The 27,384-nt window shown below is 35.9% G+C and overlaps 2 protein-coding genes across 11 annotated transcripts in view; both read left to right on the top strand.

The window, feature by feature from the left end:
* LOC135691612 (voltage-dependent T-type calcium channel subunit alpha-1H) overlaps positions 1 to 27,384 on the top strand; it is a 102,071-nt gene that overhangs the window by 18,270 nt on the left and 56,417 nt on the right. For 4 of the 10 annotated variants that reach the window (XM_089112210.1, XM_089112211.1, XM_089112198.1 and 1 more), the window contains exons 1-2: positions 17,133 to 17,193; positions 23,627 to 23,721. The gene's annotated coding sequence lies outside the window, so the exon portion shown is untranslated. Of the gene's footprint in view, positions 1 to 771; positions 882 to 12,192; positions 12,288 to 17,132; positions 17,194 to 21,554; positions 23,722 to 27,267; positions 27,383 to 27,384 lie in introns of those variants that run through there. The other 6 variants (XM_089112205.1, XM_089112199.1, XM_089112202.1 and 3 more) reach the window with 5 other exon arrangements.
* On the top strand, positions 6,607 to 10,699 carry LOC135691619 (retinol dehydrogenase 8). The gene is made up of 3 exons (XM_065209537.2): positions 6,607 to 6,911; positions 8,049 to 8,325; positions 9,217 to 10,699. The coding sequence occupies exons 1-3, from the start codon at positions 6,638 to 6,640 to the stop codon at positions 9,539 to 9,541; spliced, it is 876 nt and encodes a 291-aa protein (XP_065065609.2). The 5' UTR covers positions 6,607 to 6,637; the 3' UTR covers positions 9,542 to 10,699.

Here is a 27,384-nt window from a genome sequence, read left to right as displayed (position 1 = left end):
AATACCAAGTAATACCAGGAGCTTAGTTGATAACCGCATACACACATGTTTCATTGAAAACTCGGTAAATGAGCTTTGCTACTGCAAATCCTTTGCCAGCATTAATTTAAGGCCAAATCTCTAAACCTTGCAAATTTTACAAACCTCAGAATTATTGTAAACAATTTAACGCATGACGAGGTGATCAAGTGTTGCGATTTTTGATGGAATACATAAAAATGACCTCCAAAACTTTCAAGAGTATTCAAAAGGACCTTGAAGCCTATTCTTTGGAATTTACTGCAAACAATTGAATAGAAACAAGCATTTTTCTTCTTAACAGGAGCCATTTATTGTCCTGGAAATGACAATAATTACCGCACCGATCCAGCGTACATTTGGCGGCCCTTGGTAACACTGAGGCTGATGTCTAGTAATTAAAGGCACTCAAGTCTATCGGAAATCTATAGGCAGTCTCGTTTAGCATTCAAATGTCATGGAGTCTGGAGAACGATGAAACATGTCTTCTGCTTCTTCATCTACATAAAATACGATAAATGTCTAGACAATTGCTTTTGCTTTTAGACACTGTTCCTCTGCTATTTTTGCTTTGTTGAAGTGTGTCGAAGATAACTTGGCTAGCTTATCTATGAATAGGCTGCGCTTATTTGACTTGAAATCCCAGTTTGTGGTGTTTTCTCATGAATTATTAAGAAGACATGTAAAATGTTGCATTAATACCGCGAACATTGTGACTCAGATCTTAATCACCCTCTCCTCTTTAATACATAGTTGCTATCGCATCGAAATTCATCGCTGATTCAGACGCTCCGGCTCCAACATGCCTTACAAGTTGGAGCAGCAAAGCATCTGACATTCCAACCAAGGCTGACACAGGCAAGGTTTGCAATTATCTTGCAATTTATCTTAAAGAATTAGCTGCAATTGAAATTCAACGATTCATCGAAAGGAATAGGATTTTTGTAAAGTCGAACGAAAAATCATTTAGATCAAAGGTCATAAGACCACATTCAAGTACGCTGGCGATTAGTTTAGTAGGAAGCGAAGCACCTAGGGGCAAGCTACACAATCACTTGCATAGAAGATGTTCAGATCATAATGCAACTCACTGATGAATAACAAGTTTTGTCGAAAGATTTTGTTCTCCTTATCTGCGCAAAAGTGGTGTTTCCGTTATTGCACGACTTCATTTTCGCTCATAACATGTGTTCCTTCAGGTTTATGTTACTGTGTACAGTTATGCATGTTAAAACAGTGTAAACACATGCTTGAGCAGCGATATGTATCAAATCAAGTCTTTAGGACTTAGAATTGGTAAAAATTCTTCTCAGTTAATTACAAGGCCAAATACGAGAGAACGTAACCATAAAAACTACAGATTTTCCGTTGTTTGGGCTTGTTTTGCAAATCTTGGGTACTAAACAAAAAATCTTATGAAACATGTTGAAAAATCTTAACCATCTCGAAAATTAAAAAACCCAGATATTCTGTCTCAAAAAGGTCATTTTGAATGAAATGTGATGATACAACAACTCAAAAGAGCCTATTAATAGATTATTCAATCTAAAAATTTATCGCTTTGATTAAAGAGCAAAAAAGTTTTTAAGGAAGTTAAATCTTGGTGGAAAGGAATAGAGCCTGGCCACTAATCAGCTGATAAGAGACAAACTTGCTTTTTCATTGCTTCGAATATAATTATCTAGCTGCATATGGCATTAATATTAAAGCATAACAGTTTCTGTTCACCACGAAAAAGAAACAATTGCTTGCAAAAGTTCTAAGCAATTTGCAAAATTAATATCAAAATTGGTGTTGTGCCGGAACTACGAATAGATATTTGTTTACCAACTTGGTGCTAACAAACAAGTAACGCAAATTGTGAGTTGCATCGGGAAAATAATGTCTGAATGAGAAAAACTAACAGTTGGGTTTGAAATAAAACTAGAAGGTGGCCGTTGAGCATTGTACCCAGAATCTAAGGTACACTTACATGAATCAAGGGAAAGCGAGACACATAAAAATGTTGCCTTTTGCTTTTCTATGAAGTTTCCATGTCCTTCATCTTTGCAAATCGCAACGAAAATTGTTACATCATATTAAAGTTGCCAAAACATTCGGTTAAAATTTTATGGATCATAAAAAGCATAGTTTTTCAAACTCGGCGAGTTGACAAGCCATCGAATAGAATTATGTCAATTTAAAAAGATTTAAGATACAGATGCAAAATAGTTGAAACATTTCCAATGCAGTCGAGGTCTTCAAACGAAATGCTCGTAGAAGGTAATGTAAGATGCAAAATCTAATGCTGTGAAAAAGCATCTGTTCATAATTTCAGGAAATTAATCTTTGACTGAGAGATCTTTTGGTTGGTGATATGATAGAGATTGCTTTCAACTATTCGACAGCAATAACTTCACGAGCAATGCAAAAATGCCTAAGCTAGGTATTAGAACAGGAGACTGGACAGATTGCCAAACGTTTATGGTAGTTTTCCCCCCATTATCTTTGATACCACTACCTGAATATCATAGCTTAGAAAAAAGAGTAAGTTGGCAATAGCCCCCTCCCCAGCTACCCCGCTTCGGTATGCTTGTTACTATCGTTATCTAGCAATTTATTGACTTTTTATCAATGTCCTTGCTTATTTTATAGCCTAAAAGAATCTTCAATGAAACAACTTTAAATGTTTTTGCTGAAGGAATGATGAATGATGTTGCCATTCCTTCTTTATATATAAGCATGTTGATGAGCTTGATTAAGACCACCTTGCCATGTTATGCTGTTAGACATCCATTCCACTCTTCCTCTCTTTGCTCTATCCTTTGTCTCTCCTTCAATGGAAGCAAATACCAAGCTGTCACCTCTCCTCTTCCAGTGGCCATACTTTCTGATTTTTCTCTTTTGAACTGCTCGCAACATGCTATTATTTATGCTTACTTCTACTTGTTCTTTTACCCACTCATTTATTCTTCTCTCTGTCCAACTAACTCTCATCACTTTTTACTCTCTTCTTTTTTTCTGATCGTCCACGTTTCACATCCATACAAAGCTACGCTCCACACCATAGCCTTACCTAGTCTTACTTTGAGGCGAGTGCTCAACTCTCCTGAATGCCATATATCTGCCATTCTGTTGGTAATGGTTTTAGCTTGCCCAGTTCTACTCTTCATGTCCCCACAGCTTTCTCCTTTATGGGGAATATATGAGCCGAGGAATTTCACCTTTCAGATCTACCAAAATCTTCGGAACTCTAAAGAATTCCGGCGAATGATGTCTTTATGATTAATGTTTATTTTTCATTTGGCTGGGGAAGGAAGGAAAGTGTGGTGGGTTAGTGTGGAAATATTAAAAAAAAGTAAATAAAATAAAATCAAGACAACACAAAGTCGTTGGTATTGTGAAAACCGAGTTCTTCTGCTTTGTGTCTGATTTTAGACAGTCACAAATTTCAAGTCTGTTTTTTAGTAGCCAGAATATGCGTAGCTAAAAAGTATTCAAATATCTTAAAAAATATCTTAGAAAGAAAAATTATCTTTTCGTCAACTACAGCTTCCTTGTTTGATAGAGTTGGCTCTTTTGACTAAGATATAGCATGGAAAGCTGAAGCATAACATAATAGTATACCATATTTACGCTTCTTCGTTTGATTTTAAAATTTCGCAGTGTCAAGGGTTCTATTTTGTATTTTTTTTAGTCAAATCTGGTTTTTTATTACCAGAAAGAGCGCTTTCAGAAGTAGCTGGTCTACCTTGAAACCAGTCCACTTTATGTCTGATGCCAGAACCAAAACAAAATAATGTTCTGATGACCATCTACATGGCTTGATGTAACTTTTGGATATAACTCCTCGGAACTCACTGTTTTCTTCTTTCTCTATTTAAAGTTGGTTCAATCTGCAGCTATACTCAAGCTAAATAAAGTCAACTTATTTAAATTACCAACGCTAAATGTAATTCAAATCAAATACAACTGATGTTGCTTTCTTGTAAAGATCACAAGTATTGGACAATGAAAATTCTGAGGTTTTTTCTTAATTTTTGGTAAAGTTGGGGATTACTTGTTTCGTTTGGAACTGAGTTCCATATTTGGCTCGATCTGATTGACAAAGATCTTGAGAGCAGAAGAAATCATATAATTCTATTATTGTTAAAAAGGCTGTTACATAAAGCCTGGCTTCAATGATATAGGCATCATTTTCTGGCTTAGTTGTATGTAGTGCCGCTGGGAGGTTTCGGAGGCCCTTTGCGAGCGAAGTGAGCAGAGAAGTTTTGGCGACAATGCCCTTTAGGTTACTTTAAAGTTCATTTCAGAATTTTTTTGAAGTCACCACTGTTTAAAAAGCTGCGCATTTTTGTTTGAAGTCACTATGTCTTACTAATTGCTTTCAAAACTGGAACCTCGTGAGCGCCCTAAACCTCGAGGCCCATGGCCAATTTTCCATCGCCCCCACCTTTCGGTAACCCTTTTTGTGAGCTTGTTTTTTGGTGTTTCTAAAAGCAGAATGAAAAAAACATTTTGGATCATCGCCTCAAAATGTCACCCCTTTGCTCATTTTGTAAAGCACCTAAGCAATGCAAGGGCACTTTTTGGTTATGCAGTTGGCAAAATGAGCAACTCGGCGAGCTGCAAAGGGCAGGTAAACTGAATTTTGAAATAAGTAAGGTACGTGCCTACTGTGCCTCCCGGTTCCTACGCCTTTGCTTGAATTTAAGACATCATTGATGCCTTGACTGATATATTGAACATATGCGAGCCAACGTTGGTAGCAATCTGAAATCTGTTCAGCATGATCATGAAAGTTAAAGAGAACTAACTTATCAATAAAAATATTTTTTTTGGTCAAATTGCTTTGCATATCAAATTTCAGTTCTCACCAAAAAGGAAAATATTGACTTTTGTCTTGCTTGAAAGATTGAAACCTAGATTTTATTAGCATTGAAAATATTCATATGAATTAAGATTTTTTGGAAATCAATTTCTTGAAAAGGGGACTTTGCTGCCCCCGTGCTGCCCCCTCTGTCCCTTAAAAAAATTATGACTTATTGCGTTTGTGTCAGACCATAAGCGGATTTCTTTTGCCTTTGGCCTAACGAACTTACGTATTTCCAAATGATTTCAAGGTAAGCAAACATTTCACAACATACATATGTACTTTCCTTTGAACTAGTTTTTGCCTTTCATCCTGAGGTCAACTTCCCAGGAAAGAATTTCACGCTGATAGCAGAATTGACGAGATGTTTTTGTATTCAAAAAATTCAATTCAGAAACACAATGAACTTTTTGTATTGCGAACAAATTGCTCTTTATTGTGAAGCTAAAAGGAACTTTGCCACTGGGGACCACATGCACAATAAGCATCTCCCAGAAGATTAAAGTTCTTGGGAATAATTACATTATTTCTAATCGCCAAATGGCAACTGCGATGTTTTGACTTAAAAGCTGAAGACAAATTTTGTCTTGTAACATACTAGGAAAGGAACTGTACATTATCCAGAGGAGGAAAAGTGAGTTGAAATTTAAACTGTATCATCTAAGACTTCCATCCAAGAACATTTATTCAAATTCGCAATATGTTTGACAGCAATAAGAAGATAAAAGCAATTGTGAAGTCCATTTTGCATTCTTAAAATTTGCATTCAGCTTAGAATTGGTTAGAAATCTACCCTTCCTTCTACTTCAGATTATATTCTTTATCCGTTTTGCAGCCTAAATCTTCGACATTAAATAACTTAGCGCTTCTCTATTTAAATTGATAAGAAAAACATCTCTTGCCAATCTACGGTGAAATCATTGTGTTTATTTTGGCTGACTACTCATGTTGAATGCCAATAATGTCATAGCAAAGATACTGGATCGTAGAAAATATGTCTTTATAAAAAAGACGTCAATGTATGTATATAATTAGAGAAGAATTTAACAGCTTTTTATTGCTGCTTTCTGTGGGAAGTGCCCGACCAACCAAATATATAGTGGGCCCTGCTGCATTTCTCTCCTTTAATAAACATACGCTTAAAGATAATACAGTCTGGCTTCGTGGTGCTTGGTTTCCACTATACACTTGATGGACTTAAATTTGGTATCAGTGGTCACCTTGCAACATACCACTTCTTTTTTTCATACTAACTTCGATGCACTGAAAAACGATTGTTAAACACAATCTCAAGATCTCACGCTAAATCTAAGTGATTTATGCACAAAGTAGATAGCATGGGCGTATCGAGGTAAGGTGTGGGGATGTTTGTGAGGAACCCGTCAAAATTTTTGGCTTGGCAGTAAAAGTTCAGATTAGGTGCCATTTCATAAAAATATTGAGTGGGTGCAAAGAGTTTTAATGAAAAGAAATGCTAGGAAGAAAAAGCGGAGAGATTATGTCCCAATCTGAAGAAAATTATGTTGCATAAGCTAAAAAATTTAACACCGACACAGAAAATCGATTTAAACCATCAAATAGCTTTCAGCCTGTGGATATTTATTGAAGAGAAAGCTTTCGTTATTGAAAATTGCTTGAATAAATGGGTGGAATAAATTATAAAATATTATTGCGCTTGCGCTGGGAACATCTGCCCCTCGAAGACCAAGCAGTGAGACCAAGTCCGGGAATATTGCTTGAGCCTCGGTTGTGTGCACATCGTAAAAAATGGCGGACGGAGAAGCCAAAGTTGTGTTGATAACTGGCTGCTCAAGTGGCATTGGCCATGCCACTGCACTTTTATTGTCGAAGGATCCTGACAGTAGATTTAAGGTCTATGCCACAATGAGAAATCTCGCAAAGAAGGATGAACTAGAAAAAGCTGGCGAAGGGTTTATTGGCAAGACACTTTTCATCAAGAAGTTAGATGTGGCCAGTGAAGATGATATTAATACGTTTGTGGACGAGTTGTTGGTCAAAGAGAAAAGAATTGATATCTTAGGTGAGTGTCTTATACGATTTAGTTATTCGTGGTTGTTTGCATTTAAACTTTATCATCCATGTTCAGTTTACAACACAGTGGGGTCAATATTGAATTTTTAAAACAGTGAGAAACCTAAGCTCTAGCTGCCCAGTATTACAGGCAGGCATTTTCCATGTTTTTTCAAAAAAATATTATTAAACCACCAAACAGGAGGGTTGTGTCAGTGAAGAATGAACCAATTATGTCATAGGCATAATCAGCTAGATAAAAGAGATAAACAATCACCCGTATTTAATAACCCACAGTCAGGGAGCTCAGTGATAAGGGCGTTATAATGCAGAATCACTTTTTTTCTCCTCAAAACTTTATTCTCATAAAAAATGTAGCCAAATACTGTTTTTTAAAATACCTAATGATAACACTATTTTGAATATATAATGCACCAAATTTTTGGCTTATACTGCAAAATATGGGAACAACCAAGCTACATTACTGGCAAGCCCTAGTCTCTGCCCTCACAAGTTGTTTGTTAAAAATCATCAAATTGTTTGTTAAAAAATCTGTGCTAATTCCTTGTTCTTACCCCATTCTTAAGTATAATTATAAAAGAGAATGGTGTTTGCCATAACACGCACAGTTGCAAAGACTGCCAATTAGGAAAAGGCTTGGAAATACTGGGTTAGAGGCATTATGAAAAACAGAGATGATTTTGGTGTTTCTAATACTTTTCTAGAGCTGAGCCACAATTGAGTAAGATGATTCCTATTTCTTTTTATTTCTTCAGATTATATCAAAGCCTTTTCTGGTCACTTTGGTCCATGAGTTTAGGCTTTCTGTGAGTTCAAGTGTGTTTAACTTTCTAATTTTATAATCATACAATGCTCCTACTGTGATCTTAAGTAAAACTCACAGTGAAAAACTGACACTTAATAAAACTTATGAGGGCTGGGAATGCCAGGCTTTAGAAAACAATTTATACACTTATACCCCCTCAGGCCCCAGAGGTCTTCTCCTTTAATAAATTTTGTTGGGAGGAGGGAACACCAACATAAGGTCATCTACAGGGGCAATTTGTGGTCTTTTTAAAAATTTCTTCGCAGAAAGGTCTGGTTTTAAAAAATATATGATTTTAATATCTGCTTGTTTTCTCACTAGTGAACAATGCAGGAATCGGATGGTTTGGACCATTAGAAGATCACCCAACTGATAATGCGAGAGCCATTTTCAATACCAATGTTTTTGGACCTATGATGCTGATTAAGAAGATCTTACCCCATTGGAAAGCACACAATTATGGGCATGCTATGGTAATATCATCAATTTGTGGCATAGCTGCATTTCCTTTCTCAGCAGTGACTAATGCCTCCAAGTTTGCAGTAGAAGGATACTTTGAAAGTTTGGCATTGGAGTGCATGAACTTCAAAGGAATCAAGTATGAGCTTTTTTGTTTTATGCAGCAGTTTAATTATTAATTTTACCAAACTTTTTTTTGTCTTAAAATGTAAAGCAAGTACAGAAATTTGAAATGATACATTCAGGGGAAGGGAGTTGCAGAACCCCAGACTTGCCAATAAAAGTATGTTCCTCAAGTGTTGCTTTGGCTATAATGCAATGTGGCCAAATGGCTTCCAGTGGAATCTCTACTCTAAGGAGCCATTTGAGAAAACACAAACAATTAATTTGGCAGGAATAGAGGACACACAATTGATTAGTTTGCTATTAATATATCTTCAAATCTCTCTGACTCTAAACAAAACTATGAACAAGAGAAGCAGAAATATGGATGCGGCACTCATATGCTCAGTTATGCAAATCTAGATCCTCTCCCCTTAATATCTAGCAGCTATGTAATTCTTTTTACAACTTTTCTGTTGTCAAAAGATACTATTGATTTGTCCACAAACTAAAATTAGAGTGGTGTGGCACCCCCTATGTTTATGCACCTAAACATGTTTATTGTTGTATGCTTAAGTTTAAGTATTTCTGATGGAAACCAATAAATTGATTCATACTCAGTGAGAAATATGTGAAAACGGTGCTGCTAATTTTAATGCAAGCTAGAAACTTGGCAGTTATCACCTCACCAAGACTGCACCTTGTGCTAGAGCAGCACTGAAATATGATGAAACTGTTGCATTGCTACTGAAACTTTCAATATTTTGGTAGAACCAGTTATGTCCAAGGCTGTTTTACTTAATAAATCTTTGCCAATGATCCTTTTTTTAACTCTTGATGTTCAAAGCTGCTTAATTTTGGTATTCTCATTATCACTTTGCATAAAAAGAAAATTCAAAAATTATTTTTGCTTTGTATTGTTTAACAGGATTACAATAATTGAGCCTGGTCCAGTTGCTACAAAGTTTGGAGAAAACAATGGTGTTCAGTATATGGAAGAGCATTACAAAAATTCAGATCCGGTGACTTCTCAAACTATGAAAAAGATGTTTGCTAATGTTGGTCAGATGTTCCAAAATAATGTCCAGTCATCTGATGATATTGCCAAAGTTGTACTCAAGGCAATCACTGAAAGTAATCCTCATTTGAGGTATTCAACTAACAGTTTTTTTGATGAGACACTCAAAACGAGATATACCGACTTACAGGGTGACAAGGCTCTGCAAGCTTTATGCCAGTTTTTTCATGGATGATAATTAAAATTGTTATTGTAACATGGATGGATAATTTATAGAAACTGTAATTAAAAGTTACGTTTTTATTAAAAGAAAATTAAAATCAGTAATTGTAGTTTTGTGAAGCATTTATATGAAATGGAAAATCATACAGAAACCTATTGTTTTAAATTGATTTGCAGATTGGCTGGCTTATAGTCCAGAAGTGACTACTTAAAGGTGCCTCCGTTTGAACTTTGGTAGACTTCGTGTTCTTGTACTATCTATCATTTATATCAGAAATATTCCAGTAGCAAGTATCATTGGTCAAAATAAGCCCGTGAAGCAGCAAATGCCTGAATGTAATATCTTGATAAAATAATAATAAAATTATACTTTCTTGGTAAAACCCAAGGAGATTGGATGATAAGTTGAATGCTTTTCATACTCTTTACACTCTTTTCTCACATTTGAACTGTTGAACCAAGTTTTAAACTGAGCCTTTTCGACTTAAAATCTAAGATTACTCATAAGACGGTGCCAACTCTAATGGTGTAGTGTCCAAATACTCAAGGCCATCATAAGGGATATATAGTTTCTTGAAACATTGTTAAGGCATGGGCAGTCTTTAGAGCAATTCAATATGTAGGCATTTTTGACATTAACCGGGATATCAAGGGTGAAAAATCATAACAGTCCGTGGTTGTGAAGCTAATAGTGAGCTCCTTTTTTGGGAGACCGGATTTGATAGAGTTTATTCGATCGGCGGATATCATGGAATGCATGCACTACGCCTACAAAATGTGCCTAATGTCAATGCTCTTACTTTTTATTGCAACAGCAAATCAATTGTCGATTTTCGTTCAATTTTCCATCTGTCGTAAAGTTGTCATTCTGCCCTGAATTAATGGAATTTTGTACTTCTCAATAATTCTGGAATCTTTTGTGTAACTGCATTGGATCTTAATCATGAATAATGTGGCTCATTTTTTGCCCATTGACATTATCTAAGGAACTGCTTAAAATAAGCCACTAAAATTACTCTTGTTGACAAAACAACAGTAATTACTTTACATTTGTAATACATTTGTGTCATACTTTTACTGTAATCTTTAACAGTAACAGCCTAGAAAAGCTTTGTTACTTTTGGATAAACCTTAAGCCCAATGGCAATCGCATAAATATTTGCAATGCAAATGCGTCTTTTTCATCGGCACCGTGTTGCTGATCTCTCAATTTTTTACAGATTCTGCCATAGACATTGCTCCCTGGAGACCAGAGAATTGATCCCGGGTCCCCTGAGACATGTACGTAATACTAGATACGCTTCAAGTGCTCGCCCTTTCCTAGCCTCTTTGCCAAATTCACGAACTCTGTCCAACAAATCATCCTCCTCTTCAGATCTAGTAAACTTTGGAACGTTCTACCCCCTTCTCCTTCCCAGACTCTTCTAACCTGTCTTTATTCCAAACGAAATCAAACCCCTCCCTCTTTTCCTTGGGTTTTCTTAACATTTCCAAACATAAATAAACGTCATAGGAAATCTTAACAAGCTTGCTTTTGGATAAAACATTGCTGATGGGTGACACCTTAATCAAGCAAATCCCAGTACCACTTACTTGTATCCATTCTGCTTAGCGCTGGAGCATTCTCCTACCCGAAATCTCGTGCATGGCTACCAAAAAAACCTTTTGTCCTTGGGAGAAATCCTTTTTATCAATTCTTTTGTTCGTAAAATCTGACAGGCTTTTCCAGATAATGGAAACGCCCCTTAGCATTAACTCTCGCCATGTGCATTATAATTTTTATCATCTTCTACTAATCGTTCACTTGGTCAATTAGATAAGAAACTGACATATGAACTTTGTTGAAGTTCTGTTTCTCCTACATGTTGAAGTAAATCTCTTTTTCCTATAGGATGTCTGTAGTCATGCGTTAGGGGTTCCTTGAGAGGGTGGATGTGTGAGAGGTTGACATTCAGATAAGTAGGCCCATAGTCGTCCAAATCTATCGTAAAAATTGGCCTTAAATGACCAAACAGTAGGATCATTTGCCCATTTCTCCTTTGACCCTCACCCAAAATCAACGTATTCGTCATTAAGACTACTGAGTTCACTGAAATGCTTGTTAGTTAATAGATTGTTGAATATTGTAGCATTTCCTAACGTGCAACCATTCATCTCTCTTCGAAGCTATAAGCCTCATTTTCTCTTTAAACCTTTCATTTTTTTTATTTTAGTTATCAATTATTTGGCAAACTATCATTTAAGGCAAGAATATCCTGCTTTCACACTGTGTAATTCACGCGGATCTGTTGTTAAGAATTAACTGTGTGAATTTGGAATGTTTCTCGCCTAGCCACTGTCATAATCACTACAGCTGACTTGTAAACAGGTCATTCACAAGTTGTTACCACACCGATCTCCCCTTCCCCATCACTGTTTCTTTGAAATTTAATACTCGTGCATCGGTCAATAAATCTGGCCATGAGTTTGTCCGATTCTAAGTGGCTTTGTTTTGCGAAACAAATACAGTTATACATCGATTATCTAATTGAAAGCAAACGTTATTTGCTATTCGAGGTCAGTCTTCAATGGGACTCAAGCTTTGTTTAAACATTACAAATGTGTGCATTCCGTAGCCTTACATTCATGTATCTCAGTTCATATGTTGTTGGCCATTTTTTCCAGAGCACACAAAACCATGAACTCATTTCCAACGCTTGAAATTGCATCTTGAAACGAAGCAAAGGTAGCTGCAACGGCATAGGAGCTGTTTCACTCATGTAAGTTACTTAAACCATTCTTCAATTTATTGTCTTTTATAAACAATATGGGCATACAATAAAATATATCATGAGAAGGAAATAGCTTTGACGTCAAGGCACTGACTTTCTTTCCAGCTATTTTAGTTACAGCTTATCAAAGAGTGCTGTTTGTAAGAGCGTACACAGTTTTTTGCTACACTTGCGCATGCCTTTGAATTTTTATTGCTACTGAGGGTTCACTTTTCAAAATATATCATATATTTCATATTAGTATTCTGGTACTGACAAAATCTTTAAAGGCTAATTTTGTTGCCAAGTATCGCCATTTCGTCGGTTGAAGGTAATCCTTTATTTTAAGAGATCATTAGGTGACCCTGAGTTCTGGGTCTTGCAACTCTTCTCTTTGTAAAGCAAGTGCCGTTTTTTGTAAAAAAACTCTTCTTTAAACACTGCTGTAGAAAACTTGAGTTAACACTTTCACTTTTATTAGAAAACACTGTTATCAGAAAACTTGAGCAAACGATCGACTAGACTAAAATTTTGGAAAGCGGAAAAACTAAGAAATTTTCAAGACTTATCGGCTACTTGTTATGAGATGAATTTCTCATAACAAGTAGGCAAAAAATGGCTCAACAATATTTCAGTCTTGATTTGAATCCTTTTGTCGTTTCGTTTTTGAAGTTCATGTAATCTTTGACAAAACTTTGAGAACATACGTAAGATATCTGCAAGAAACTCAAAGATGTTTCTTTGTTATTAAAAACGATCCAGAATTTCAGAGATTGTTCTAAAATGAAAAGTGGAAACCCTTCTGTTAATGTCCAGTTTATGATAGCAAGCTATAAAGCAAGACTACTCGTGGTTTCAATATTGAAAAATACATTTCAGTAGGCCTGTTTTTGGGACAGTTCCGATGGGCAATGGAAGGGGGAGCGTTAAAATCGCTACCTCGCAATTTCGATTCGTTTAAATGTAATACCACAGAAATATAGCCCACGGAATACCGAACCCTGCAAAGTGAAAATTAAGAGACTGTGGAAGGGAAGATGTCGAAAAAGACTGTGTGAAGGAAAGCTTCTTGCTTTGGCATTACTAACATTATAATAATCGAGACAATCATTGTTATCATCTACAAAATATTTGCAAAATTGAAGCTTATGATCTTTGTGAAAATGAAACTGAAAACATTGCTTAATTCTTTTAGCCGTTTTAAGCGCACAACATCTTTAAAGGATTGCTTTTCAACAGTTTTCAGCAATAGTTTGATCATGCTGTTAATTGGCTCTTCAGGCTTGATAATATAGCTTTACGATTAATGAGACTGTATTATGACGTCATCAGGTAGTAGCACGACTACCGCCCTAAAACGTTGTGAAGAGCGTTGTGAAGTGTGTTGTACTATAGGCCAAATTTTGGTTAAGCGTTTTTCATCAAATTGTCTTTTTGACTAATTTTTGCCTTGCCTTACAAATTGCCTTATTTTTTCTTTCTCTGCTTTACAACGTGAACATAATTTTTGATTCTGCTCAGCCACTTCATGTTCAATTTTAACTGCACGTTGCGAGGATCACGACATCAAGATTTGTTTTCCATTGGTTATTAGTTAGAGTACCTCCTTATCTTTCTCAAGGCTTAACTTTGTTGCTCAATTGCTATAGGATTAAGTCTTTGCTGTTCATAAGCTGCTTATTTGCCTTTCCATAACTCAATTAACCAATGGAAGCAGTTGTTAACATTTCTTGCATAGGTCCGAACCTTACAACAAAAAGACGTTTTTGCATATAGAAGAGACTTTCTCCATCATTCTCAGTGTTTTCTTGTCGTGAAATAAGCTTTAATGTTCTAATTTGCATCACCAAGCAGACAAAGTCCACAAACTATAATTATAGAAATCCTCTGAGTAAATACAAAGCAACTAAGCAAACTGATCGAGTACTTTTTGAGAATATTAAGGCAAAAGTCGTTTTTCAAATACTTTGTGCAAACAGCCATTTCTTTGCCTTATATGCTGACGCGGGGGTTTAACAAAAGGGAAAACGGAAGTTGAATCAAACCACAATTGTGACCTGTAAAAATCTAGAGCCGATGGATTCTTTTTTCTAAAGCACAAGCGAATAAGAGAAGTAAAGTCTGGTTAAGGTAAGACAGGCATTTTCATTAATAAAAATGACGCATAGCAACATCTTTTGAGTTCAATATTATTCATATATTTAGAGTCAAACGTCGATGGCTTTTGGAAGTGTCCATGTAACCTTTTATAAGTGTTTTATCTTTTTTTATCTTACACCAAGAGTTATAAAAGCCGTGTAAAGCTCCACCTGCTTTCTATTTGATGTTTATGCAGAGAGAGTATTCATTGGATTATCAGAAGTTTCAGCATTGCTATTGCGTTTCACATGATGTTGTTTAGTTGCTAGACAAAACTTTTTTACTTTGAGATGAAATAGCGATACCGTATGCCGAGTGAAACAAGTGTTCGTGCGTTTCACATAATGTGATAATATTATTGTCCCTGGTTTCTGATTCTGATTATAGCTATGGAGAGATGCTTCCAGCAAGTACATTAGGCCGCGTGCAATTAAGGTTCTTGAACTATGAGGCGAGTGATTGAAAGTGTTAGAGTGCAAACAGTGTTACGCAGTTGCCAATATTAGCTTGAAAAAGTATGAAAATGGAACATGCATATTGCTCCAATTGTGTTGTTTTTTCAACGATCAGAAGCTGGAGGCAAAATAGCCGTGCAAGAACGGATATATGGTGTCAAGCTCAAATGCTACAAAGAAGAACCAACCGAAAATCTTTGTTTCTGCTCAGCCTACTTCACTACTCACCCATTTCATGAAAGACGGACGTCATCTTTTGAAGCGCTTGCAAGCTGATTTTAGCCAAGGCTTTGGCGTTAGTGCATTTCTTATTGTTTTTTGGCGTTCAAGTAGCTGGTATGCAAAATATAACTTCTTAAACACCACAACAGCGATTGAGACAGTGCTTTTCCTAACAGGCATCCATATTTTCCAAATATTGCACCAAATACCGGAAGCAAAGAATCTTAAAGCATTTTTTGTCCGGCACTCTTCAGCGCATAAACGTTGGATAATGACCGACAGTACAAAAATTTTGCGGTACCCAAAACGTATTTGGTAATTTCCAGCGGAGGTGCACGAGGTAATGGAAATAAAAAGTCCTATTTCTTTCCATGCTTGTACTCAAAGTTCAAATGCTATACTGTCATTCATCTATCTACTTTATGTGATATCAATGCACATTTCCGAGCACTTTTTCAGCGTATTATTTGCATTTGTTAGTGACGTGAGGGGTCTGGGGCAAAATTACACACTTACATATTCTGGTTGTTTGTACGGTGTTGTTTGTACGAGAAATACATACTAACGCGTGCTCACAATAGCATAGAAGCTTCTCTATATGAGAGAAAGCTAGTGAAACAGTATAAAGAGCTGATGATTTAATGCATAAATAATACTTTATATATAATTATCCCCTGATAAAATGGATAATTATCTCGCCAAAACTTTCTTGTTTGTTTTCTTTTCATTTTAATTTCTTATTCTAGTTGACGTAAACTGAGAAAGCCCGCAATGGAGAAGATCGATATTTAAACCATGTATGCTCCTTTTGTGAATTCAAGTTGATTACGCTTTTTTATGATCCTAAGCTTTCCGTTACCTGAATTGTGTCGAAAATGGTTAGGAATAACAAGCTAAAGTTTGCTTTTTTGGCGCATTAAATATCACGATCGTAAGATTACTGCTCCTGGTGAGTTCCGTAAATGCAGTTCCAGGAAAGCTTTTAACCTTTATTCTTTTCGCAATTGAATAGCTAGACCTGAATCAACAGTTTTCATTCCCACTGAAGTACATGTCTTCACACCCCTGCTATACCATTCCGCCCATGGGCGATTCATTAATGGCGTTTAGAAAATATTATTCAAGCGTGGCCTGTATTACTGTCCACGTTGTTAAAAGACGCATTTCATCCGCATAGCTAAAATAACTCAACAATCTAGTTTGTTTTTTATAAGAGCTTAAGTGAGTTGTTGGTTTGGCGTCCGTGCAATTGGCAGTATATATTGCCATTCCTCCGATCTCTCACCTTTCCATGGGCCTATGTGCTGAACCCAGTTGAACGTTCAATACTTCTCTTGTGATCTCGTTTTTATGCTTCAAAGTTATATAGAGATTGTTGACCTGTAATCTCGTTAAGTTGTTTACAGAAAATATCCGCATATTTCCTTTGCGCAAGATTTCATTTCTTTAATAAGCGTTCTAGGAATATTCATTAAGTTTTCTTATAGGTTTAACGTCTTTTCAATGCCTCTTGCGGCACACGAACCGTTATAGGCTCAAGAAATTCGCGCAGTCTTTTCCTTGCTTGGCTAGACAATGAAATTAGCGGTTAGCTCAATATGAATGGGTCATTTCACTCATGCCTTTCTTTTATTTCACTATGCATTCCACCAAAGCATTAAGACCAAGGAAATTAAAATTCATATCGTTACAATAAAAAATAAGCTGAGGATAATTCATGGAAAAAGCAGGTATCGTGGATGGGTACGTTGTTTTGATACGTCTAATCTATATTTGTAGCGTGGTAATATGTTTCATGAGAACTTCCTCCCTTCGCAAAAACCTGTTTTAAAAAGGGTCCTTTGAGGATATTAAGCATGTTTAAGTAGAAGGAAAGCCAATCTCGGAATGTCTACTCGGTCTATGGTAATCTAGGTGTAGTCACGTTATCCATGATTTAAAAAAATCGGCTTATATTATTACAAATTTCATTCTAGGAATAACTAGCTATAAAAACACTAAGTATCTATTCGTTTATGTACAGTACAATGTCCTTCAGCTCTAGAAACGACTAATGCTATAAAAACGGTGGTGACAGAGTCTTAAAATCATCAAATCACGTAAGTCCTTCTGATATGTCGTATCTTTTGATTTTAACTCTTTTCATCGTAAAGAATAACATGATCTATTTCAAGGACCATTTTGATTGCTGGATTCAAAATTTGCTCGAATGCTCTTCCAAGTCACAGTAACTTGTTTTTGAAGTAATATTCGTTGAACAGATATTAATAAACACCAGCGCTGGAATATTGTTTGATTCAAGTCAGTGCTAAAAAGTCGTCGACATAAAATCTATTCTGTACAGTACTACGAAAGCTGTTGTCGTACAGGAACACTTCAATTTGGGTTGGACTATGCGCCGTCCTTGGTGTGTTCTGAGGCCTGTTTAAGTGGATTTCTGTCCTCTTGTACTTTTTGTTTCTTTTTACCAATTTTTCAAATTAGCATTTGCCCACAATTTCAGGCAGGAATGTTATGGGCAATAATTTTTAGAATGATTATAATTATTCATTATACCATAGTTATTCATAGGTGGCACATGTGAATAGATTTCCATACCTTATTAGTATTGTTTTCAGATTTTTAAGATACTTTTTCACTAGTGCCAGATTAGGACCAAAATAGGCAATCCAATGAAAAATAGCTGCTTTGTGGAAAAATGCTCAAAATTAACTGATCGTGTAAAGATAACTCTCAATATTTGAACAGCTGCACAGCATATTGTCAGAAACGAAATTATATGGTCAAACATCTCTTTTTCCAAACTATACATAGAACCTGCAATACATGGATTAAGTTTCTGTAAAATAGCATTTCATTCTATCGTCAAGGATGAATAATAACAAATTATCACTTCTTTTGAAAATTAAAAACAATCTTTTATTGTAAACAACGGCCAGTAATGCTATTTGAAAACCTTCCCGACACCAAACTATGTGCTATTTTAAGCTGCGTGTGCTTCTCTCGATTAGGACGAGAAGAAAAATCAGGCGGCATAACCAACACGAGGTTTTTGAAGTAAACAGGTGCCTTGTGTTTAAATTTGATGCCAAAGTAACAACGGCATTTTCATGGCCATAATACCTGAGCGCTTCTAATTGAGTTTAATTGAAACCGAATTCTATACGTTTTGAAAATATCTCGGTATCATGAGAAGTTTTATTGTTGCCAATGTTGCTACGGGTATCATTTTATAGTAGCAGTGGCAAGCAGGAGTGAGTATGTTGCAAAAAAACTCGTTTTTAGTCACTTCATTTGTGTATAATCTTGTGAAATTGCAGCTCAAACTTGATTTTTGCGAAGCCGATCAGTTTATAGCTATCACACCGATCATAGAGATCATGACATGTGAAAAAAGGGTATAATTTAACAAAATTCTGCATACAACAATAAGAATCCCAAGTTACAGATATTTCTACTGTGGTATGACCTGAAATGGAGGTAGAGATTGTGGGGGATTCTAAGAGGGACATCAGTTTAATTCTCATAGAGAGTAAATTGTTTTAGGCGAATATAATAAAGTGTTTATTTTGATATCAAAAAGTGATTATACAAGGCAATTTTTCTTCAAAATTCACAAGTTTCTATGTTGTCTTTCACCGATTTCTCTGCCCGAGTACGACTAATTTCTTTTTGCAGTGACTGTGGTCTTTGTCGTCAACACATGACGCCTTCTAACAGTTTATGCAGGGGCAAAGCTAAAACTTTTTTTAGACGAGTGAAGAAGTCATTTTTACAGCCAAAAGGGTGTGTCTCACTCTTTAAGGGTGTGGTTAAAAGATAGATTCTTCTTATACGCTGCTTTTATGCGCTTTTGTTATAAAGTTCATACTTAAGTGCTATACATTGAAAGTTCAACTAGTACAGAAATATAAATATGTTATAATTGTTGCAAAAAGGTTACAAGGCGAGTACAAAAATTGCTTCTTTTGCCCTGCAAAAATTCTTAATTTGCCGATTGACAAAGTTTTTTTTAGAGGGGGAGGTACCACACGCCCGTTGCCCCCTTTGGCGATACCCCTGAGTTTATACTAATCAGGTCTTGGATAAAAATCGTTTTTGACAGAAAAACCTTCTTTGTGACTTTCGTGTCTGTGAGTCTATCATGAAATAGAGAGAACAATGCAGCTGGTATCAGGTAAAAAATCTTTTCGTGAATGAATGAGCCTTCAGATCAACATTGCACTCTTACAAGAAGAGCATTCCAAACCAATATTCACGTTTCGTTTCCTTCCTCAGGGCCATAAATGTTTTCTTTAAAGCTATGAACGAAATTCGAAAAAACAACACTAATTGGCAGAGCGCCATGCAGCTAGTCACTCTTGGTTGTCCGTTTTGATTTCAACAATTTTTGAGAGAATTTAGAGTAACTGTGAGAAACTAGCCAGCCATTTCATGAGTTTTATTGATGTTTTGCAAGGAGCTCGTTGTCTCAACTGCGAGAGAGAAGCGATTTAAGTAACCAAATTGGTCATTGACACAGAAGATCTCTTCAAATAAAATATTTTTTTACTGTTTGCATGAAATTGAGCTCTTCAACGTATTGCAGTGTAAAAGTCGTTGTTTATTTTTACAAAGGAATTTTAATTCCTAAATCTTTGAAGATTCATGTGTTCAGAATAGTTTTAGAGTCAGGATTTTGCAGTCAGGATTTCGACATTTTCTGGACTCCTCAGGTTCTACACAACGTAAATACCTAACAGCTAGATTTCACGCCAAAAGAATCACTCTTCACTATTCACAGAAGTTTTCAATCCCTTTCAATCACTTTTATTGCAGTTTAATTCTCAGCTCACCTGGATTTTGGTATGACGCTAAGACCCTGTTTACACAATTCTGGATTATTGTTCGTACAAATTGAAATAAGTACAACTAATGGCGTTTACACGGTACCTTACCAATGTCTGACCAACTAAAAAATTTACTTCCACGATAACGACCTCGTCTTTACTTGCTTAGAGAAAAACAAGTTAATCATTACGTGATGTCAATAGATGCAGAAAGAGCTTCAAAAAGACTGCAGAAAAACTTCACGAGGACGGACGAAAATACGACCCTTTGCTGTCAAGGTCATTAATGATGTTTAAACAGGCCAGGCACCAAAAGACATAGAATAGGGGAAAACAACGAACAAATACAAAGATATTTTTAACGAACAAGACATTCCAACATTAAAGAAAAATGTTGGGCGAAATGTTGAGTGAAATGCTGGATCGTTTGACCAGTGCTTTAAATATTCTATTCACATAAATTGTTATTGCCATTAAGAGACACAAAACTTTTAAACTTGCTGGAGCAGGATTAATGGCAACCAATTGGAGTTCTAAGACTCTATAAATTTAAATCAGCCGAATAAGACAAATGACGATCCAATCATGACCCTTAAATTTCATTTAAATTTAATAAATTGACCCAGGAATTAGTTTCAATTAAAAAAGTTCATTTCTTTACAAACGGACTTGTCTATGGCTACAACAACATGCAAATCGTTAGCTACAAACTAAAATACATATACTTGGTAGCATGAGAGACAAAGTGACTGCAGAACTTTTTGTTAACTCACATTTGTCTGCATTTGCTAACTTGGAGAGAGTTGAGTATTACGCCAAGAAACTGTGCAACACTCCCACCTCCTTCGAGTTATTTTTTCCCTCCATGGTGTCAAGCATTAGATAATATTAAAAAGGTGGGTTGGTTAAATAGAAACTATTCCCAATATAATTATATTTGTTTTGACTTTATTTTCGTCTCGCTTTGCTTGCTTTCTACTTCAGATGCAAATAAAATGTTGTATGTTGATGACTCTGTCCCATGGATGGATATTTTCTGGCTGCTTCTGCGGCAAGGGTACCGTTCACGAGGCGGGCCATGCCGGTCGTCATGCTATTCAGGCAAAGAATCCACTCGCGTAGCTTCGTAGTCCTGATTTAACTTCACTAACCGTACAGGATTTCCGCATTTTCAGTTATGAAACCACGTTTTCTTTATGAAACCAAAACACTGTTCAGATGCCAAGCATCTTGTTCTGTGAATCTAATCCAAAGACAAACAAAATAAACAAACTGAAGGAATTCTTTATGCAACAGAAGTCTAAAGGCAGGTCCCAGCTATAGTTTTCCAACCTTCCATTTAGATCTATTATTTATTGGAACCATTGCTAATAAAAAATTATGTTAGAATAGCTGCGAATGGATTTATTTCCTGGGAAAATAGCAGAAGCTTTGCTATTGCCCACTGATTTCTTCGTATTCTTATGAAGAGAGTCAGACTAAAGATTAAAACTTGTGTATTTTTGCTTCAGTCACTGGAAGCCAGAAATCCTTTGCCTGGTAGTGAATAGAGATCCTTGACGGTGTCTTAAAACCCAGTGAATGCTTGGAGACATAGATCTATGTAAGTAGGCGCTTAAGGTTATTACTAAGACGAACTTCTAAATAATGCTGTGTGTTGAGCTTGTCAGCTGCAAATATCCATGACATGATGACTTTGGGCCATTTTAGTAAGCCCTTGCCAGTTTTTGTCAGCGAAACAAGAAGCAGAGTGATTAAATCAAGGCAAATCAACCTTTGAGAACCCAACTCAAATACCCTTAAATACATCCATGTGAACCTTTTACCATCATGCTCAGGAGCAAGTAGAGCGAACGTGATTGGGAAGGTTTGATTCTAGATTTGCTGGCAGTTTGCATCTATCTAAGAATAATTGTCTTACGAATTGGTCTCTGGCCTAATAATATTAAATTGATGAATCGCTTTGCTGAAATAGGAAGAACTCTGTTTTTTATTTCGAATTGATTTGCATATTTCAGAATGATGTACTACAAATTTATCAGGACTGCGCTGCACAAGACTGCCGTTGTTGCACCGTTTTGAAATATATCACTTCAGAAACGATAAACAAACACGATCCCATTTTTTCAAGCTTAATCTTAGCGGAAATGACGGAAGAATCCGACATCAAGATTATTCTGAAATATGTGTAATGAAGTAGTTGCATATCTTTGCAAGGTTGATTCTTCTGTAGAACAGAGGAGGAGTTGAAATATGAATAGGAAATATGAATAGGTATTTTGAGAATTCCTGTCACAAGGATTTATGATTGTGACAAAATGTTTTGACAGCTTGAAAGGAAAAATGAACCGCTTGCGCAAAATTGGGTAGGGCAGGGCAAATTGATACTATGGATTATCAATTCATGCTTATGCTCTGTTTTCTTTTAATTGGATACTATAATTGACTTTTACTGAACAGATAGCTGCAGGTGCAATTGCCAAGCATGTACCCTGTTGGGCATGTACCCTGACTTCCACTTAAGTCGTTGTTGTGTAACTTCTTCGCGGTTTCGTTTTTGCTGGTGTTTTGCTGGAGCTAGTATAACACCCATACTTTTGAAATGTACTACTCCAAGCACGATTAATCGGAAATATCTAATCCTGCAAATACAGAAGCAATTGGTTTTCTCTGACAATGACCAATCAGCATCATTGAGAGAAAAAGAGGGAAGGATGACGGGACGGTCGCAATTGGCTAGTTCCAAACTTCCAAGATTGGGCTTTGAATTGAATTTTGAATTCATTTGAATTAAACAGGGAGAAAAATTGACGTCAAGTAACCTTTGCAATGCTATTTATATAACTAATTTCCACAAATATTCAACGAGTTTCTTTGACGGGTCTATATCACAAGTTCGAATTACAGTGTTAAAAATTCAATTTTTAAGATAAAGCTGCGTTGTGTTCATTTAAAAAAATATCATTCATAAACGCCACGCAAATTATTACGTTATACCCCTGGAACATAATTTTAAATCAAATATTATCTAAAAGTAAATGAAATATTACAATATGTAATGTAATCATTGTATATCATATGCCAAAGCATGCACTATGCATGGACCTATAATGATATATACATATACTGGGTTGTGTAACTTTTAAATTATGTAACAGTTCAGTCAAATTTTCAAAAACAACCATGCTTATCCATCCAAACTTTGTCCGGAGCTCAGAAAAATCTTGTTTTGTCGCTGGATCTTTAATTTCGTAGTATATAAGATAGTTTCTGCTTTTTTCATTTTTTAGGCTTATTTCTTTGATATTTTATCAATTTTTTATGATAACCTTCTATAACTTCCTTTAGCGGTCACATCGCATCTTCGAAATCAATAATAAATCCGACGTAGTTTGAATATGGAAATTGAAATAACGTTGCAAGAAATGACGCGATATTTCCTCTTCTCGAGAAAAGTAGATCGTTTTGAATCTGTCTCAATCAAGACCTGCTTGAAGCGTGTTTTGCTCTCTTCTACTCAAGGTCGATTGATTGTTATGCAAAAGCGACGTATGCCCTACTAAAACACCTGGTTTAACGACCTTTGATTAACATTCTGCTGTATTAATCTATGAGGAAAAAGCAAGTCATCGATCGAGCTTCAAATCAAGAAATTTTAGTGTTTTTTCAGCCTTAATGCTGATCATATTTATTTCAATTACAGACCAAGTTGAGTAGCTGCAGTGGTTGATGGATGCAGATTGTAATGCCGTTTATAAGTGAAAACGATTGATTTGACTGTGAAGTCTCCAAGAGCAGGTACAATGATTTCAAATTCTTTGAATGCTCTACAGATTTCATGTTTACTTTAAGTTGTATGGCAGGGACTGATCTTTATATAGACGCTGTTTTAAGAAGGTGGGGCTTTTGACATATGTACTTGAGTATTAGCGAGTATTTGATGTTACCATGTACATAATGGAAAGAATCCTTTCATCTGGTCTACGACACGACTAAAGAAATATTTGAAAAAATTTTCAAATATAGAATCTAAAATCAGTACCAACCTATTTCGTGCTGTCTTTGTTTGGGATTGTCTGTCGATATTATTTAACTTCCACGTGCAATATAACGATCGTGCTTTTGGAGTAATTAAACTAAGCGTGTCTGAACATAAGTTGCCCTGCATTTTGCAATAGTTCAGAAAAGTTGAGAAATTCTTCCATGCTTGGTAACCTTATTTATGGCATTAAAACATCGCTTTTGCTCGTGGTCTATATGACTTGAAATAGGTATGCTAGTGTTTGGGTTGAGGAAAGATGAAAAAACCCATGAATTCGTTGTCTATATTTCAGTAAGTTAAAATAATAGCTTTTATGTTGTCAGAGGTGATTGAGACAAGCTATACTATTTAACAAGTAATTTTGAAAAATGGAAACTCGTTTTCCATATTTTATTTATAAAATCAGTGTGTATGCTTTGCATGTTACCTGCTCGTTAATTTTTATCGAGTGTCCCATATTCTTGGACAGAGTCGGTTTGTTGGTCTTCAGGTTGTTGTATTTTTTGTGCAAAATATGGAGCAGATGTTATCAACCTCAATTTCGGGTCTTCTCTCCAATTAGTCTGCCTCTGCCTTTCGTTCTTTTCGCCAATTTACGCTTCAAATTGGTCACTTGTGACCACTTTTGTGATGAGATGTTCATCTTGTGTCTCTAACCCAATTTTAGGGTAGCTTTGCATCACTACAACCCAGTGAAAGGGGAACGTACCTCGAGTTGGAAGGGGGGGGGTGAAAGGGGCAAAGCTTTCATGAGCGCTAAAAACAAAAGAATATGTGACTATGTGCATGGTTTTAAGCGCTATTTGGGTGTTGTTGCATAAAAGGAGGTGATTGGGTGATTTGTGAGGCCCCCTGTCTGCAGTTTTAAACTGTGAATGATATATACGATTTTTATATCATTTCATGTTAGGAGACGAGGTGGGTAGTATTATATTGTTTGCATGGCCTATTTAATGGTATAGTTTTTATGGTAAATTTGATGGTGTGTTAAGATGTTTTGATATATTATGGACACTCATTTGATTGTTTTCGACTTATTGGGGACTCAAAGAAGAAGCTTTTCTATTTATGACGCAACGAAAAAATATTTCAGAAAGTGGCTAATGGCCTACAGTTCGTTCGGGCAGCCATGACGGGGCAACAGATGCAGGCTATGCTAGAAAAATTTAATGAGATTGATGAATCTTTTTTGATTGAATTCAAAACAAGTAAAGAACACAAAACACCTCGGTCAATATCACTTTTAATTTTGAATTAATTTTGGCTCAAAGGTAGTAAATTTTAATGCATTTAGTTGTTTGTGTTTTGGAACAGAAAATACTTTTTGTGGTATGTTGTGACTACAAAAGAAATTTGGAGTAAGCCTTTAGTTTGATGTTTTGGAAACTTGGTTCGTCGCTTGGTTTGATGTTTTGGAAAATCTTCCACGTAAATTGATGCTATAAAATTTTGACATGTTTAGAATTAATCATGCTCGAGGAAATTATATAAAATTTTCATGGATTGATTAATAGTTTTTTATGATAAGATGTTTTGAATTTAGATTCACAGATTTAAGACTTTTCTACGACACTCGATTACTCCCATTTTCGTCCAGATTAAGCTGATCTCTTATTTTTATTTTTCGATATACTTTTTGAAAAAATATGTCAATGCAAAATAGGACACTGAAACAAATGTTAGAGAGAGGTTATGAATATCTACCACGTTTGATCAGCTTGAATAAATCTCACCCTAGTACGTTACTATTTTTTATGGATCATTTCATATCAATCAGACAATATTGTCAAGAAATGTGCTAACAATTGTCAAAAATAGAAAAGATGCTTTTTCACTAGTGTTTTGTGCTGCTTCTATTTGATTAAAGATAATATTTGATATTGGTGTTAAAGGCTGGAATTGGAGTGAAAATTTGCTTCATGTCAATATTTTTCGTATAAGTGAAAAGGAGTTTTTTAATCTGGATGCCAGATTGCAGATGATTTATTTTAGTGATGAAGTGGTATCTAGGTTTAACTGACATGATTAATTTTTGAAAGATTGTGTAAATGTAATGAGGAGAAGAATATATTTTGAAAAATAGCTATTAAACATGCAGTTTAGCCAATTTCAACTCTTCGGAAAATCTATTTTTGCTTACATAATCTCTTTGAACTGTATTGATAATTAATATTCTTGGTGGACAGTAGTTGCTCAAAAACTACATGCAAAGCAAAGAACAGAAAATATCTTTCACATACTGTTGGTCACTGATTAGAAAGGAAATTATCAGTATTGTTATCTAGTTGGTCTATAAGCTGGAAAAGAGTTGGAATTTCTGCGAATATTTGGGGATTTTGTTAGCATGAAGACACAAAATTTATCACCAATTTGGAAGCAAATATGTACTCGGATGCAGCATAAGCCACCCTTGGATGAAACTTTTTAGCCTGGCTTGAACCTAATCCTGGCTTTAGGCTAACCCTGGATTGAACCCAACAAATGAGAGAATCATAAGTGACAAGAAAATTGTTATGATATATTTCTGTTACGTAATTTGAAATCAAATATCATCTTGAAGTAAATGTTATACAGCAGTACGTTATGTATTTTATAATATACCTTGTTGTATAACTTACAGATTATATGTGAACTTGTTCAGGATCTCCATTCAATAAGGCGTAGAACAAGTCAATCGTGCCTTGAATCCAACCCTGGCTTCAACCCAACCCTTGCTTTAACCCTACCCTGGCTTAAACCGATCCCTTGCTTAAGTCCATTTCTGGCTTGAATCTAACCCTGGTTTGAATCCAGCCTTGGCGTGTACCAAACCCTGGCCTGAACCCAACTTTTGAGTAGATCAACCCTTGCTTGAACCTATCCCTGAACAGACTACTGCTGTGTCTTAAAGTATCTTGCCTTGTTAACCTACCTGATATTTAATTAATTACATATCTTGAAATCATGGCCCCAAATTGTAGCCTCAAAAAATCGGACAAAAAGCGATGGCCTCAAAACAGTGGCCTCAAATTGGTGCCTTAAAAAACGGTGGCCAAAAAACGGTGGCCTTAAAACGGTTGCCACAAAACGGTGGCCTCAAAACGGTGGCCTCAAAACGGTGGCCTCAAAACGGTGGCCTCAAAACGGTGGCCTCAAAACGGTGGCCTCAAATAACCATAGGTGATTTTAAGATAGTAGTATTTTGCTTCAACAAAAAGCTTCTCTTTTTCACTATTTCTGTGGCATGAAAACATGAAAGCAAGTTGTTGAATGGCTTTTGAACGATTGAGCCTTTTCTTTATAAACGCGTATTGTTCAAACAGGCGTTTGCATTTTGGCGAAGACTTGCTGTGTTCTAGCAACAATCAATCTCTTGGTAAAATGATCAATGAAGATCTTGCAGTTAGAAAGGCAAAAATTCAAAGCATCGGTGATTTGGT

The sequence above is a fragment of the Rhopilema esculentum genome, chromosome 13 (assembly GCF_057945365.1).
Source record: "Rhopilema esculentum isolate cy_ngs chromosome 13, ASM5794536v1, whole genome shotgun sequence".
NCBI lineage: Eukaryota > Metazoa > Cnidaria > Scyphozoa > Rhizostomeae > Rhizostomatidae > Rhopilema > Rhopilema esculentum.
This window is presented reverse-complemented; position numbering and strand designations above follow the sequence as displayed.